Here is an 18278-nt window from a genome sequence, read left to right as displayed (position 1 = left end):
ATGGGTCAATATGTATCCAAGGATATTTGTTGGAAAGCAACAATTCTAGAATGGTATATTGGGGAGGGCTATGGGAGATCAAAAGGGAGAGTGATTCCTATTTGGTTTTTTTATTACTTCCCACTCCATTTTATATCAAAACGAAGGAGCAGAACAAGAAACTACCTGATAGACAACCAACTATGATTCCTGCAAAACATTTCGAGGGTGGACTAAAGTCCCGTCTTTCACAAATGGCATACAAAACAGACTGGAACTGGAATGAAATATCTCTCAAAAATGGATAACAGTAACATGCATCAATTTTCTCCATGAGAACATATATTGGGAATTGAGTACGGAAAATCACCAAAAACCTGCACATAGAGACTCAAAACACATTTCCTTCCTAGTTAAATATCTAATTAAGATTTTTTTCATTACAATCATACCTACTTAATATTTTTAGAGTACTCTGAAAATTTAAAATAAATGGGTGACAGGTGTATATCATAAAAATTTACCCCAATAAAAAAAACACGATAATTTCCACCAAGAATTAATTATTTTATAATTCGATGTATAAATTCCATTGTTTCCTTGTAGAATTTTACAACACAATTGTTAAAAATAAAAATGTTTCAAAAATTTTGTACACAAAGATTGTCAAAAGTATATTTACCATTAACACTAAAATTACGTCGAGGTGACTGTCATACTCCTTAAATTTTTTCGGTAAAAAGGATTTAAAAGGATGGGAGAGGATGTCCCTTTTAAAACTCCCTGTGCTGGGACTTTGGTGGGATCAAATGGAATCGCTGGGCTGGCCTTAAGGGATTTCTGATAATCCTTTGTTCCTGAAATCACAAAAAGAATTATCTCAATAATTCAAGGCTTCGCAAAGTAGAATAAATTCATTTATTCCAACAGAAATACTTAATACTTGTAATCTGGATAAATCACTACAGTTCACAAGGGCAATAATATTTTCTTTTCGTGCCCTGGTGCCCCATATTGCGCTATTACAAGGCAAACAAAATAAATATCTCCATCATTTTGGAGAAGAACAAAGACAATGACAACCCTTTCAGAGCAGTTTTTAACCACAGATATGAATTCCAACTTCTTCCATTATCACACAACCAAGTTTTCATTAAGAGTTTCAAGAGAGGGCTTTGATTGAAAAATTTCAATCATTTAGTTACCTGGTCATCCTTCTTACGGATTAACAGTGTACACTCCTTTCATTAATTGATTTCATAAATAAAATTTTCAGGAAGGTTTTTTATCGATGAAGAGGGATGGGTATACTTTTATGCATTAAGTTAACCTTTTTGAATCTTAGTTTCATCCAAAAAACACTGCAATTTCGCAACAGCACCAAACCAATTGCCAAATTAAGGCCAAATAAATTAATACTAAATATTTTTTGTCATCAATTAACACCTGTAATGTCATATGAGTCACCAATGTGTGTGACTTTGGATTTGGAAAATTTCATATATTTCTCCCAGGTCCAAAAGAAAATTACATATTCAAAAGGGCCAAAGTTTTCTAATAACCTACCTTAGTGAATATAAAGTTCCCTGTCAAGCTCACCCAAATGGTACCCTTTACATGGATTCATCTTGCCTCATTTCTCAAAATTAACTCTGCACAAAGGGAATAAGACCTGCATGTAGCATTTTACCAATGAATTGCATAGTTCTCTTCAAGGGCCAAGTTCCACACAGACTCATGATGACAGTGAAACACTTCTATTTTTCGACCAGTCACGGTAGGTTTTGCATGGATACAACTACCAAATAAATACCTTCTAAAGAACAAAACCCAAAATCCTATTCCACAAGTCCCTGTCCATCTCTGTGTAATTCCTTCCTCCCTAAATTCCGTCCTAAGTCTCTTTCCTATTCCTGCTCTTTCCTCATTTGCCTAACATTCTACCCTCTATTACAGTCTTCAACATCCCACTGCCGATCAATATACCCTCCATCCATTTCCCTTAATGATTTCTCCCAACAATCCCCTCTTCTCACCCACCATACCTAACACTTCCTCATTTGTTTTCCTTTCGGTCCATTTTACCTTCTCCATTCTTCTCCAAACCCACATTTTAAAAGCCTCCAATCTTCTGCTTCAGTGACCATGTTTCCATGCCGTACACAACAATGCTCAATACCAAGGTTTTGATGAGTCTTTTCTTAACATCCTTACTCAATGTCCCTGCAATCATTTTTGGTCGCATTTTGGTCCAAAACACTTCCACGATAGATTAACTGTTCTACATGCTCTGATTTCTGCCCTCCTATGTTATGCTAAGCCTCTCTCTTTCTGGAAAATTGCATAACCTTTGTTTTATTAATATTGATTCTCATCCCATATCTGTCACACTGAATTTCTAATTCACTCAGCAATGCTTGCAGCCCCTTGGCTGACTGACAAACTAAAGTTTGGTCATCAGCGAACCTAACTGATTTTACAACTTCCCTGCCCACTTTAATTCCTACCTCCAGTTCTTCCCATGGCTCTTTAATCATTTCTTCCACATATACGTTGAACAGCAACGGTGATAATGGGCAACCCTGCCTTACACCTCTCCCTAACACTGCCTATCCGGACTCCCAACTTGCCCCAGAGCAGTCAGAGACATGTACAGGTTGCGGATTAGCTTCCTTTCCCTCCAATCTATTCCTATTTTCTTCAATACACTCATTAGTGTTTCCCAATTCACTCTATCAAACGCTTTTTCGAAACCTACAAAACAGGCAAATACGCCCTGATTGTATTCTACATTCCTCTCGATTAATAATCTCATTATTACAATGGCATCTCGCGTACCTCTCCCCTTCCTAAACCCAAACTGATCGTCCCCTAAGTAATCATTTGCCCTACTCTCTATCCTTTTGTTGATGATCCTGAGAACAACTTTAGCTGCGTGGGATATCAAACTTTTTGTTCAGTAGTCTTCACATGATGTAGCCTTTACCTTTTTCGGAATAGGAACTAACACTGATCTCACAAAGCCTTCTGGCCCGATTCCTTCCTCAGATACTATGAATCAGTCCATACTGCCTCTTCCTCCCACATTTTCCTAAATCTTATAGTAGTTTTGCAGGAATTGTATCCATCCCCGCTGCCTTATTTAGTTTCATCTCCCTTAATGCCCTTTCTATCTCATCGTTGAGTATGCCTGGACCAAAGCTATCTTCCTCTATGTCATGTTCCTTTTCTATGTCTAACTTTGCTGGTCTAAGCTCTTTACTATACAGTTCTTCTATATATTCCTTCCATCTCTCTTAGATCTTTCCTGTGTCAACTATTATCATACCCGACTTATCTCTAACTGTTAGCAGAGATCTCCCTTTCTTACTTCCCGATAAAGATTTAACTTTGCTGTACAGCGCACAAATTTCACCCTTACTCTGCAAACTTTCCATATCCTCACACTGCGTCTTCCACCATGCTTCCCTTGTCCTATTTGTTGCCCGCCTAAATTTATTGTGAAACTCTCTGCACTGCATTTTGCCTAACTCCACGCGTACATTTTTCCATTTTCTCCTCTTATCCATCTTTGTAATCATCTCATCCGTGATCCATGGTTTCCTAGTCCTTTTCACGTTAACAGTTCTAATAGTGCCTTTTGCGGCTTTACACAACCCTTCCTTGATACTTTCCCAGTTTTCTTCAGCAGTATTTAGCTCTTTACCATGCTCCATGATTTCCTCTACAGCCTGTTCGTACTCCTTCCTTTTCAATCCATTTAATGCTTCTACATTCCATTTTCTAACTCGCAGCCCCTGCCTTATCCTTTTGAAAAAGATGCTATACTTCATAACAACTAAACTGTGGTCAGAATCTGCATCCGCTCCTGGGAAGCTGTGCGAATTGATCACACTGTTCCTAAATCTGTGCCTAATAATAATATAATCTAACTGATACCTTTCTGAGTCACCTAGCATTTTCCATGCATACCTACGCCTTTAGTGGTGCCTACACCAAGTGTTGGTGATGACTTGGACACATTACACTTGTTACTTGGACACAAAATACAGCATGCAAATTTGAATTATATTGCATTTAAGACTTTTTAGAGGACTTCTAAATAGACTTATGGCTTTGACAAATGGACCCCAAGTAGGTCGGCAGGAGCCTTCAAAACAAATTGAATCAAACACTGGTCGGATAGACATAGCTATAAATAACCCTTTCATATATTCAGGCACATAGACATTTAACTTCAAGATGTTTAAAGGTCTAGCAAAAATATCACAATGCTTTATCCTTTTCTCAGGCTGTTTAAAAGGCCCAACCGGTTTACACACAACATAAGGCATTCCTGTAACTAACTAACACACTATTCATTATGCTCCCTCACTGTCCCATCATCCAGACTCATAATAAAATTATATTATGTACGAAGAATGATAATTTTTCTTGCGTCTTACCTTGTGAGAGGTTCCTTGATAACACAATTTTAACTTTCTTGTCGGAAGACGGAGTTTTGTGCATGGATTCCTTAAAAGGAGTAAAGAGAAACAGTAAGATAGTTAGTGATATGATGACATAAAAAGAGCAGACAAATTCAGATTGGTAATAAGGTAATTTTACAGGAGGCATTTATTTGAGCATTTAGATGCACATACAAAATTGTGTCATGCACAAAAGCAAATTGAAATGGCATATGTGACTCCATAAACAAACTCTACCTTGATTTTCAGGCAATTGCCTTGATTTCCATTATCTAGACGGAGTAAATATCTCACTGATATATGCTCAATTCATGGTTATAAAAAAGAGTTTTTGCTAACTGAGGTCGGCGTTATTTCTGCAAAAAGATTCTAAGGTATTAATAATTAACAATTTGGACCCATAACCAGGGCCCAGTTTAATTTCCGATGAAATTGTATGTGTTCATCCATTATTTTCAAAAATTCTTCCCCAGCTAACACTGCATGCATTGTACTCAGTGGACCACTACCTCCCTTTCCCCAATTCCATCCCCCTACTTCAACTGGCTCTTCTCATACTTTTTTTATTCATTTCATCTGTAACCCCAATAATCATGGAAATTACTGAAATAGCAGTAGTTATGGCTGCTGCCTTGAAAACCTATACGTTCATATGTACCCAGTTAACTGCTCATCCCTTGCCCTAAAGATGTATTAGAGCAGAGTTGACTGAGTGACAGATGCTGAATTTATATGTGCAACTAAATGCTCGATGTTCAATTGCCATAAAAGGACGTGACCGCAAATTGAAGCGACAAATAGGGAGCAAAGTCTACGAGATATTATCACGTCACTCCTCCAGTAGTTTGAAACCATCTCTTAATTTCACCATTGGAATATTTTAAGAATTTCTCTGAATGAGCTCATACCCATTCTCACACAAGACACAACATCAGGCATCCACATTCCACTCGACTATACATTCCCAGCCAGGCAATGACTAACACAGAAAGATTAAAACATGACACACCCTGAAGTTTGAAGGTGGAAAATATTATTAAATCAGCAAAAACATGCAATTAAGAGGCAATTCTACCAGAATTTGAAACAAAATGTCTCGTGATTTTCACACAATTCTCACCACTGATAAAATCAAGTAATGTATCTTTCCAATGTTCTTAAATTACGTACAACTAGTTTCAATGTTTAAGCGTCATCATCACAAGCAGTAGAAAGATACATTGTGCTCTTCATTTAATAAACATGAACTTCCACAAAGTTGAGCCGGGAACAATTAGTCATAATTAAAAATGAAAAAACTTACATCCCTCTCCCAAATTATCCCTCTCGAATGTAAGCCAAAATTTCTACTTACCTGCTGCTTCCTAATGAAGCTAATAGAGCACAATCACAAAATAAACCAATCAAATTATTCAAAAAAAAAAAAAGCTTAGAATTTTCCTCACCAATTCCATTTTCTTCACCTGTTGAGGAGTCATTAGCTTCCTGGCATGCGGAGAGAAAGGATTGGGTCTCAGTTTTCTAATCACCAACTCAGTTTCACACTCCTTGGTGTCCAAAACACCCTTAGGCGTCACTATTGTACCCGCCACCTTTTTCCTCTTGCCAAGAGATGCTTTACCTCCCTTTAAACTATTAGTCTCCACCACCCAATCGCCTCCCCCAATACTATGCCTCAACCTTGTCACACTTGAAGGAGACTTCAGTTTGCACACATCCCAATCCTTGATGATCGAGCGCCTCTTGCTGGGGGTCGGCACCTCTTCCTTGATAACCTTCTGTTTCACAACACGAGCAACAACCTTCCTGCCTCCGCCTCCTTCCTTGCTACTTTTGACACTTTCTTCAGCACCAACGCCATTCTCCAACAATTTCCTCTTTGCCGCCCTACGTTCAGCCTTGCTCTTTCTCTTCCCTCGCTTCCATTTCCTCCCCTTTGCCACCTCTTCCACCTTTGGCAATTCCCCTACATGAGGAGAGAGAGTGAGAGAGAGAGACAGGATTGTCTTTTAGCAAATCTCAATCAGAGGGCAGGGAAAAAGGTGAGACAAAATTGACGTAAGGAATGAAATATGAGGGCACTTAAAATGAGAACACAATGAAAAGCCAAAGGATGATGAATATTGGTGAACAGAGGACGAAGAGAGCTATTTGCATTTTTATCCTATTCATTGATACTTTCACTTTTAATATGATCACATTCATAACTACTTTCAACTAAAAATATATTAAAAAGTTTATCTTACATAAATGGATAAAAGCACACTGCTATGCATTTATAAAGAACTACATATTCTAGCTACATAAATTAAAATACTGTATAAAACTACAAACTGACAGGCACACTTAGTAGTATCAATTCTTAGCCACTGTCACTCAATCTGGACATGTGAAATTTTTGGAGCCTTCTTATTCATTCACTCAGTAAGAAGGAAATGGAAAAAAAAACCAAAGAAAGTAGGCAAATGTTCAAACCCGGAAGAGTTATAAGTCATTCAATAGAAATTATCAGGAAAAAATAAAGTTATATGCAAAGAATATTTTCCTTTCAAACATTAAAATATGAAAGCCTGCAAGTTCTACTAGGCTCCTCATGTATGGCATTCCTGAATGGCTCAGATGGGAGGTAAAGATTTGAAAAAACTCATCTACACCAGTATGATATTGTATACAAAAAATCCTATTCTTATTGGTTCTATTTCAACACTGATTACTACCTAAATAGGACAAAGTATAAACTTCAAATGCCATCATGATATAAAAGCCATTCTAAACATTAAACTTCAATAATTTTTCAATTTTCATCTTAAATTACAGTCAATGCCAATTTCCTTGACCATTATGAAGTTCCCTGACCTTTACTGGTCTGGACAAACCCTATGACACACACATTGTAAATAAGGGTTCTCAAGGAATAACACTAAAGGAAAACATAAGCAAGTATCTCTAATAGTTAATGGAAGAATCCCACCCAGGGTCAAGGAGCAGACACTGTGATTTCAACAGAAGTAAGAGAAGAATGAAGGCCCTTAGAAGGTTAGTTAGAACCAGAGAACTGAAAATACTGTTTCAATACCTATTGCATAATCATGAGTCAAACTGATTTCCCTGACTGTAAAATTACTTCATTAAACCTAAAGAGTTAAAAGGTTACTGTTGAAAAAAACCACTAAAAGTTTAAAAACCATTGAAAGTTACCCTTACCGCATCTCCCGCAGTTTCTTTGGAAATTTGCTAAAGAAGTAGGCTAAGTAATGAAGTACCATCCGGGATGAGGATCAATGTAGTAGTTAGAAGTATGGTAATACATGTTGCAGCAAAAATAAATGTCTCAGAGATATAATTACATAAATTGTCACTTGTCAAAACCATTTTATATGAAGTTGAAGCACAAAGCACTAGGGTCACTTTTATGTAACAAATTCAGTGACTCACCATTCATTTTCTTCTTCTTCTTGGGAACTGCCTCATCTTCTATGCCCAATTCTTTTTTAAGTAGTTGGTTCTCGAGTTTAAGAAGGTCCCTAGTTGCACGCTTCACCGTTTCATTAAGCTCTCTCCTTTTCCACTGCAACTTGGATGGAATGGTTCCCACTTGAAGAGGGTAGTTCCCTCGAGTAATGGAATAAAGCCTGAAAGATGAAGTAACATGCATGCATAAATAATTTGTCTGCCAGTTAGCACAAATAACATGAAAGTTCAAGCCATGACTATGAGTTTAAGAGTCTCATAATGAAGGGCATATATTTAATTCATTAAGAGTTCAAAAAATAACAAAAAATCAGCTCTTTTAATGATTATAATCAAGGATGTAGGTCAAAAGCACAGTTGTGCATACACATCTGGAACCTCCAGATATTTTATACAAGTATTATGAAGTCATATTTCATGAGGAAGCCACAAGATGTAACAAAAATTATAGTACGAGGGCATCACCCTCTATACGCAATGAATTCATGCAACTATTCTCCAGTCCAGAGTATACATAGATAGACATGGAATTTATAAAACAAAATTTAGAAGTTAAGGCAATATTTTGACCTAGTTGGGCAATAACAATGGCAAAGATGTTACAGTGAAACCTTGCTAAACGAGCACCTCATATACCTAGTAATTCACTTAATGAACAAATAAAATATGAAAAAAATATTTTTTTTAATGACTCCCTTAATGATTGACTTTTCGCATAACAAGTGATGAAGAGAGAGGAATTCCCAGAATTATTGCACACTCGATGCTTCAATTTATGTTTAGCACATGTTATGCCAGCATCTTGGTATTGCTAGTCATCGAATATCTTCCCAAATTTGTGTTTAGACATATTATTTGACATTTTTGTGCAAACCCAGGCAAAAATGTTCCTGAATAAAGAGCGACAAGAAGACAGGCAGAAGAGAATAAAAATAACAATAGAAATGAAAACTAAAATCATTGAAAAGCAAGAACTATGAGTGAGAATGTCTAATTAAGCATGCATATACAATCAATCTACATCAATGATTTGCACTATCCCCAGGGACAATATTTAAAAAAATGCTTCAAAGGGAATGACAAGAATATCTACGCAACGTTCACCAATTCCCATCTATGTTGAAAGTTTTCCTCTCATATTCAAGAGGTTTAAAAGAAAATCTGGCATCCAAAGCATTGTGGGGCATGATGAAGCAGTGAGCTCTAACTCAAAGGCAGCAGAGAACTTCATCAGTGACCTGAGCAAGCTCATAGATTCTGAAGGTTACCTGCCACAACAGGTTTCTAATTGCAACTAGACAGGTCATTGTTTCAAATTTTTTTGTGAACAAAATGTTGAAGCATCAGCAAAAACAAATGTCTCCAGACAACTATCTAGTAAAAATGAATTAGGAATGTATCATATATAAACAAATTATTTTGATTCTTTTTCATTCTATACAAATCAAAGTCGCATTCCAGGTTGGTTCATTCCACGAGAGAAGAAGAAGAGATAAAGATGATTCACAATCTTAAACAAATTCTATATTATATTCTCTAAAATTTAACTTGAACATTTGATTTTTTAGCATTGAATGCATTACCATAGTTTGCATTAATTTACACAAGAAAAATTGTTTCACATTACAAGAAAGATTCCGGAACGAATAATGGTCGTTGTTTCAATTCCACCATATTTACTTATCCTAATGGGAAAACACTTGTATTCAATGTTTGATATTTCCTCCTAAACAAACCATCAAAACTTTGCAAGGAATACATGTTATACATAGATAAATGCACAATAAATACATTTGCATTAACAAATTACATATGTGCATATGGTAATGGCTCAATGTGGCATATGAAATTTACTTTCCAGCAAAAACAAAAATATTTAAAAAATTACCACGAGATCTCAAAATAATGTAATTTTGCTCAAACTTGTTTTTTGTATGGAAATATGCAATGCTTTTTCCCTGCGTTATGTTAGAAGGAAGTTAAGAGATGTGTGTGAAGAAGAACTCAAAGGTTATTGATGCAATATTGTAGGTGAATGAAACCATCACACACCTCCTCGCCAACTCCTCAACACGGCGCTTCAGTTTAGGTCGCAAGGATGGGTCTTGGGCTTCCTCTTGCAGCATCGCGGAAAGGTCAGCGAAATTCACGTCCAACTGGGGTAATACAACACAGACTCCACCTGCCCTCGGATCCTTCACTGCAAGCATGTCCGCAGCCTCCTCATCTCCCTCTTCTTCACCATCTTCTTCACAATCTTCTTCACAATCTTCTTCACCATCTTCTTCACCATCTTCTTCACCATCATCTTCACCAGCATCATCTTCCTCTTCTTCAGATTCTTCATCCTCATCTTCACCTTTCTTATGCTTTTCCTTGCTTTTACGATGCCATCCTTTTCTTCTTAACTGATCAAATATAAAATCATGCTTGTTATTTGTATTAATGCAATGATGATTTAACCTCAGTTTATCTTCCCCATTTTACTCATTAGATAACATTTTAAGTCAAGCTCCATACAACTTTTACCTCATACGTAAACCTGGAGAACATTTTTTAAAAAGGCTGATATGAATCTCAAGGTATTTTATGATCTTATGACAAATTAAAACTGTGAATATTCAATTCATTACATTGGACCTCCTATTATAATGATGATCTTACTGAAAACAACATCCCTTGCTATGCTCTTACCAGCCAGATATTTGCCATCTTTTCTAGGATTTCCACTTCTGATGACATTGAACTTTTGCACATTTTTCATCCTTCAAATTTTTTTATTTTTCAGTCAACTAATCTTGAAAATAAATAAACCCGGACGAAATGAGGATAGACTACCCAAACATGATTGCTTGTTCTTATGTTAAAATTTACACAGTTCTAAGCAATGACGTTTTGATTCAATCTGCTGAATATGTGCCTGTTCATCAAATTCAACTTCAAAAAGTAAGATGCATCTTCGTTACATTACATTTATTTGACAGAAAATAATTATTTAATGAAGAAAAAATATTAAGCCTTAAAAATAGCATCTTAATGAAGAAAGCAATATCATTAATTGATAAAATGAAATATTTTGGGCGAGAAAAATGTCAAATAAAAACTTTTCCCCATAAATTCAGTAAGGCTTTCATAAAATTTTATATCACCTAATGCAGAATACAAGGTGTGCATTCAAGTATTGGAAACAATTTTTCCCTGACATGATTATAGATTGCAGTGGGCTCAAACCACACCGGCTCAGTGGTGGGGTATCTGACCTCCAACACGAGCCAACCACCAATCAACCGCAAGCGTTTGTCTAGCCTGAACTAGACAATGTTTTCGTTGACCCCTGTCGAGTGACTTGATACAAGCACAAAATTTTGTCAGATTTTGTCAGAAAGGGTTAGTTACTAATCCAAAAAAGGGAAATATGTCCATCATATATGAACTGAGGAGCATACTTTTGCTGAAAATTTCCTCTTTACAAACTTAACCACGGAATTCTACAAAAATAGAATAAAATCACCAAAACAAGCACAATTAAAAAAAGAAAAGAATAACTTTGCAATGGCACAAAATGAAACCTACCTCTTCATAATCAAGCCCAACATCACTCTGACGCATCAAATGATGAAACACAGTTTCACTAATGGTATTAACTATGCGTGCATCGTCATTTCTTGCAAGGAGACGGGCAAACGGTCTTAACAGCTGTATCACCACATCGGACTCAGGAGGTTGTAGTTTTTCATCCACTGCTTTAGTGAGTTCTTCAACATACACATCAGAGAAATGTAACAGAAGACCAGTAGGAATGCCTTCTTGAGAACCCAAAGGCTTGAGAATAGTTTCTTCAAAAGCTGAGCAAAGAGATGGAGCACTGGTCGACCAGCCAGTCCTCCGAGCCCATTCAAATGCCTGCCGTAGAAATCTTCTGACAAGCTAAAAAATAGAGATAAAATACAGAATGGCAATCAATAATACCATCATTTCCACAATGTTTAATTAATGGGGCAGTGCTACGGTTGAATGCATTTCACGGTGGTGAAAGTTTGATATTCCAAAAGAGTCAATACATCAAGGTGGTAATAACAATGAACAAATATTACTCTAATACCATATACAGGGTGCGGTACTTTAATCCGGAGACAAATTTCATTTTGAATTTCCCTACAGATCGTAGCTCCACTGGAGGTTGCGATTGGCATTCTTGAAAGCTATGGGCATCTAGTTAACAGCCATAACCTCAAAATGGCCAAGATGTTACGTACGTGGGGAGTACAATCGAAGAGCCGCTATTATCGAACGTGTTCGCGCTGGGCGTTATATTGCAAAATCGATTTTTCGGGTACCCCAGATCGACAGTTTACGATATTGCATCTTAGTATACTGCTTCAGAGAAGTCTGGGGAAGGTTTTGCCAATCCACCGAGGAAACCTCATTTGAGGAAACGTGTGATTGTCCGGATTTAAGCGCCGCACCCTGGCTACATTCCAACAACATAAGGCATGAATGTAAATTAGACATAGGAGATATGAAGACTCGGCTTAAGAAGATAAATGTATACACCACCTTCCTTCCTTCTTTCCCCTCTCATCCCACTATCACTCCACACAAAAGCCAAGTATACTTATGGATAATTTCCTACTTAATATACTCATGGAGAAATATCTGCAACTCGTCCAAAGATGTTGCAAGGTAATGAAACATGGGCAGTGTAATAGTGCTTTTCATGCAGAATTTGCAATATCTTAGAGTTCATATATTCTATTGTTTCAGGCTTCACTTCGTGGAAGTATTTAATATCCATACTAAAAAGAAAGACTCTTACTTTTCCACAGATTTTAATATATGGTACAACGCATTTCACCGACTTGCGGCATCATCAGGTACCGCCTGATGCAAGTCGGTGAAACGCGTTGTACCGTATAATAAAATCTGTGAAAAAGTACGAGTCTTTCTTTTTAGTATGGTCTTAGAGTTCTCCTGATATCGCTTAAAGATTTGAACTACCCAAGCACTCAGACCAGGAATTCGAGTAAGTATGGGTATCTTGACTCAGTCCAAAAGCCCAGAGACCCAGCATGCATTTAAATTGAGGAATCGCTAATGGGATGGGTACCTGCCAACATTCTACTGGAAAGTGAATGAGTGATGCTTGAAAATTGAAAGATTTTTAATTAAAAAATTGATTGAGGGGGAAAATATTCCACGGGCATAGTTTTCAACATGTAACTTCTCCTTATAACTAGACTTACATCCATATCCCTTTGCCCATCCCCAACTTCATTTTCCCCCACTCTCCTCCCTCTCTTCCCATTCCCTCAACATTTGATCCTACACAATCCATTACTAATATACATAAAAGACCAATTGAGATGAAACCTAATGAACCCCACATAATAAAACTTATATAATAAAAATGCATTTTTACAATTATACAATTAGCACAATATTTACTACCTAATTCCTCCAAATACCACAAATAATTCAAATGAACAATATAATCTTGTCCATTGTAACTCCATGAATGACATAGCAGTGTTAATGAATTTATAGAACTCACCATTTGAAATTTATCCAGCCTATGTTGGTCAATACCATTCCACTCACGAATCATGGTGAGGAAGAAACATTTTGTAAATAATGCACCACCATCTCCCACAGCATGGATAAGGCGACTGATGCTTTCAGCATCCTCCTCCTGTGGAAATGAACAAAATAAGTATGTTTTATCTTGATTGAGAAAGTATGATGTTGATAACTTCGCCATGCAACTGCCTATTCCATTTTAATTTTTCAATGAACAGGATCCACCAATGCAAGCAGCATTCTGAAATCAACAAAAACTAAGTTTTGCAATTACAGAAAACTGTAAATCCAAAAATATCGTGATGGCTGTCAAAATAAATGAAAATTTTGCACATTGTTCCATGTGTTGTCCATTCTGACAATTTCTTTCATGGTCATAAAAGTTTACAGACACCTATCAATATAATGCACATATCCTCTTTGCTTTCCTTTACTCTCAACCTTCAAAAACACAGGATGATGAAAATCTGCATAAGCTTGTTTGGAAGTTTGCATGATAAAAGTGAAGTAGTTTTTGCTATGTTGGTAGCATACTGATTTGTTCATGTCCTATGGAAAGCCTTGCATTATTGCACTATTCATTAGGCAAAGCAAACATATCAATTTTAGCTATTAGTAGGCTGGTTATACAGTCCTCCAGCAAGTTACTTGTGTGTGCTGGAAAGATGTCCTCACTCAAGTGTTTTGGCCCATAAATCTGGGACCTGTGATTCTTGTGGGTGATTTTAATTTATCCATTCACTGGGAATCTCCCACAAACTGCCACCCAGTCAATGCCAATGACAAGTAGTTTATTGAACATTTTGTAAAGACACTCCAACTTCCACAAAACTGTCTCGAGAGCACCCACGATACGGAAACCCTGGACTACCTGCTCTCGACCGCTATGTCCCAGGCAATCTCACCCCCAACTGAAATATTTTCAACTCCTACCATCAGTCTATTGATGCCTATTTCTTCTTCCATGGCTTCTGGAAATTCCATGGGGCTTGCCCCACTCAATCTAAGCCCTTTCTTGCCTGGTCGTAGGTTCGCTGAGAGGATATCAACACCTCCCTCGACCTTATTCCCTGGAGCTTCCTTTCCTCATTAACCCGTGAAGGAGTGGACTTCTTCCAGTCTTCGAGGCAGTCATAAAAGACTTCCTCTAGTTAAGCCCAAGACAAAAAAATTCCCCTCGTGGTTTAGACAGGATACTATACTATACATGTTCATGGTAGTAAAAATTGCAATTGTAACCTGTATGGATTTATTATTTCACCTCTCCCTTTTTATCTTCCCAGCAACATGGTTACCTCGCAGGAAAATCATGCCAGACAAATCTTGCTGTTTTTCAGCTCTACGTCATCATGGTATTGGACAAATCAAGTCAACTTGATGCCATTTACCTTGACTTCTCCAAGGCTTTGGACGCCCTCCATCATCAACTCCTCCTCCATAAACTCAGCCAACAGTTTGGCATACATGGTATGTTCCTCAGCCTTCTTTCTAGCTTTCTCACCTACAGAACCCAGCGTGTGATACTCTAGGATGCTTCTTCTTCTTGGTCTCCTGTGACGTCTGGAGTTCCCCAGGGCAGTGTCTTTGGGCCATATCTTTTCAATGTATTCATTAAGCATCTTCCTTCTCGGCTCCTTTCCTCCCAGGTTCATACCCTTCTCTATGCTAATGATTGCAAGATTTACAAGCAAATTAATAATACTTCTGACTGTATTCACCTTCAACTAGCCTTAAATCAAATTTCCCTATGGTGTGATACCTGGAAGCTTAACTTTAACCTCGGAAAATGCAGCATCATGACTCTTGCTCAGAAAAAAAACCCTAACATTCACCTACACCATTAACTCAACTTCCTTAAACAGAGTAACAACTATGCCTAGGTCTAGGCCTATTAACCGACCATTAACAAAATTACTCTGATCACATTCAGACTGTAAAAAGTAAAGCAATGTCCCCATTGTGCCTTCTTTACTGCTTCACTGAAATTAAAGATCCAATAGCACTCCTTTTGTACTTCTCAACAATTGCCCTTCCCAAAGTATCATATTGCTCCTAAATTTGGTCCATCTCAGCCCCAACTTATCTATAATCCCTCGATTGCATCTCTCACATATTTGCCAAAATAGTCAAACACCGAGAACCACATTTCCGCAATATGTCCTCAAATACTGTTCTGTATTCTTTATCCATTTCTATCCCCCAAAACCGCAGACTTTAAGCAGATTAAAAACTCCTCCACAACACCCTAAACTCGACTCTTGATTGCCGTGAACTACTCTCTCTCTCTCCAATATCAGAATACCAACTTGATTCATCCGCATCCACTCCCTACTCTTCCTATTCCTAGCATATCTCCCCCTAAGTCCTTACCTTTATTTCACCTATCCTCCCTTCTAAATTCACTCCCGCACACTGTCAATCTTTTTATTTATCATGTAACAATTTCACCACCCAAAGATTTATCCCACCTGTCAACAAAATAAATAACATCCCCTGCCCATGTTCAGTTCTCATTATTTATTGTTATGCTGTTGTTGTATTTTATCCTCTTTCATGTTTTTGTCATATTTTTAACTGTAAATTGGCGTTACTGCTGTATGTGAATACTATTTTAAAATAAAATAAACATTAAAAAATTCAGGATTAGGTTAAGCTGTCATATAGCTCAGTTCAATCATATGCAGATTATATCATCAAAGTTCAGGTTCTACCCAAAATAAAAACCTTAAAAGATGATTATAATTAGTCAACTATTTGTGATATTTTATGTATTGTATTAATTCAACTTCTTTCAAATGCATCAAAGAAAAGATGCTTAGTTTCAATGAAAACTGTTCTAAAAAAAAGGTATCAAAATATTAAAACAATTTTTTTTAAAGTGGCACAGTCAGATCGCATGCATTTGGATGTTTATCACAAATCACGAGTTTAAATCCAGTCCCAGTTTCAGCCGGCATGATTTTCTCGGCATAACACAAGAGCCCACTTTGCGTCCAAATTTTTTACACCACTGCTTTCACTCATTAATTCCATTTTCCCATTCTTTTAAATCCACTTCATAGGGAAAAATTGGAAACTCTTTCATTCCAATTTCTCCATAACTCATTTACCAATAATGGTTTTTACCACTGTTTCCAGTAGTTTCATGGAGTTGGCATGCATTTTCAAATGGAAATATTTCAGAATAATGACCCCAGTAACAGAGAAAACACAAGATGAAAATGCTAATATTGTATAACAGGATAGTAGAGATCCTTGCTCCATTTACTTGCTTTTCCACATAGTTTATGAATACCACTGTTTGTACAGACTGAACCCATACCCTGAGTGGGTAAAATTCAAATTAATTCAACTCATTGTCAGGCTAGACTTTTGAAATGGAGTAGCTAGAGCTACCTGTAGACCCTGACACGGGAGGACTATACCACTGGATCCATATCCAAGTGTATTCCGTTAGGAGAAAAAGAACCGGCGAAGTTATCAAGCATTACAGGACACAATAGCGGCAGGTATTAACTATTCTACATATTCATAAACAAACCACACAAGTAAGTTTGAGGTAATTTAATGACACTCAATAGCCAGGGATCACACACAACCAAGAGACATGAGGTATCAAATATAAACAATAGGGGTTCCGCAGGGCAACCAATACAGTGTTAAATGTTGATATAAATGAATAATACAAGAGGAGTTGTTAATGGAAATTGTTAGGTACCTACCTGAAAATATACATATCGTGTGCATTGGATAACCAACATTGTGGAATGTATAACTTCAAGATTTTTTCACATAAAAATCTTTTAAGAATATTGAAAAATTATACATTTTGATTTAAATGTTACAATTGATCCCCTCTCTGTTTTCTTAAGACTGCAGGGTTCTCTTTGCCGGCTAATTTATCATTTACTTTCAACTTGAATTTGATGAATTAAAAGAACTCTGAATGACCGCAGGAGCAAAATTAGAAGGCAATCGCACGAGTTTTTGAACACATCGATACACTTCGGAGAAAAATCTGTTAAAAAATACCTGAACTAGAGGTTTATCTGACATCCACATGCAGTAAAATAGCCCCTTCCATAGTCTCAGGTAATCTTCCTTCGTAAAACCTGAAATATAAAATAATATTCAAACCCCTTGTCGGTGAGAGCATGAATCGGACAGGTTCACTTATCACGCATTACTACTTACTATTAGCACCATCCTGTGTTCGTAGGTTCAACCATTTATAAAGCTTCTTCAGAGCGCGAGTCCTCTTAACAATGTCATTACCAGCTAAAGTCTTTGCGAAATGCAGTTCCTGGGAGATTAGTAATTTCTTCTTTTTCTCTTCCATTGTTAATTTTTTGAAAGCTATCACTCAACGTGCACAGCACCAGTGCCGCCGCCTCGTATGGCCAGTTTAAACCAAATCCGAAAACAATTGGTAAACACAATTAATTCTGATTTTAACGGCAACTGGTGAATATTTAATGAATTAAGTTTAAGCGTGACTTTTAAACGTTTTCTATTTATTCAAGGAGTTTGTAAGACAGATATCTACATATTTACAACTGTGCAACGATAAAATTCCTTCTCTATCCTATATTCTCTTGGAGGAATGATTCATTAAAGCTGTATGCTCTGCAAGTCTCATGACCTAACGGGCTTCCTATCCAGCGTTAGCTCATCTTATTTCACCGCGCTCAATTCACACATCTAAGTTAGAAAGTACTGGCAATTAGGGATAACCTCTCCTTCCCCACTCCCTATCACGTTGTCATTATTGTTATCATTCAT

The 18278-nt window shown here is 37.0% G+C and overlaps 1 protein-coding gene across 1 annotated transcript; it reads right to left on the bottom strand.

Annotated features, from left to right (window-relative positions):
* Positions 1–564: 564 nt before the first annotated feature.
* On the bottom strand, positions 565–17877 carry Nnp-1 (Ribosomal RNA processing protein 1 homolog Nnp-1). The gene is made up of 9 exons (XM_071597175.1): positions 17691–17877; positions 17529–17608; positions 13471–13608; positions 11493–11846; positions 9972–10327; positions 7884–8080; positions 5894–6414; positions 4425–4494; positions 565–836 (listed from the first exon to the last, which is right to left on the bottom strand). Exons 1-9 carry the CDS (start codon positions 17833–17835, stop codon positions 676–678), a joined length of 2022 nt encoding a protein of 673 aa, XP_071453276.1. The 5' UTR covers positions 17836–17877; the 3' UTR covers positions 565–675.
* Between the last annotated feature and the right edge of the window lie 401 nt (positions 17878–18278).

This window comes from Hetaerina americana, unplaced genomic scaffold (assembly GCF_022747635.1).
Source record: "Hetaerina americana unplaced genomic scaffold, ioHetAmer1.1.p SCAF_81, whole genome shotgun sequence".
NCBI lineage: Eukaryota > Metazoa > Arthropoda > Insecta > Odonata > Calopterygidae > Hetaerina > Hetaerina americana.
Note: the sequence above shows the minus strand (reverse complement) of the source record. Positions and strands in the feature narration are given on the sequence as shown.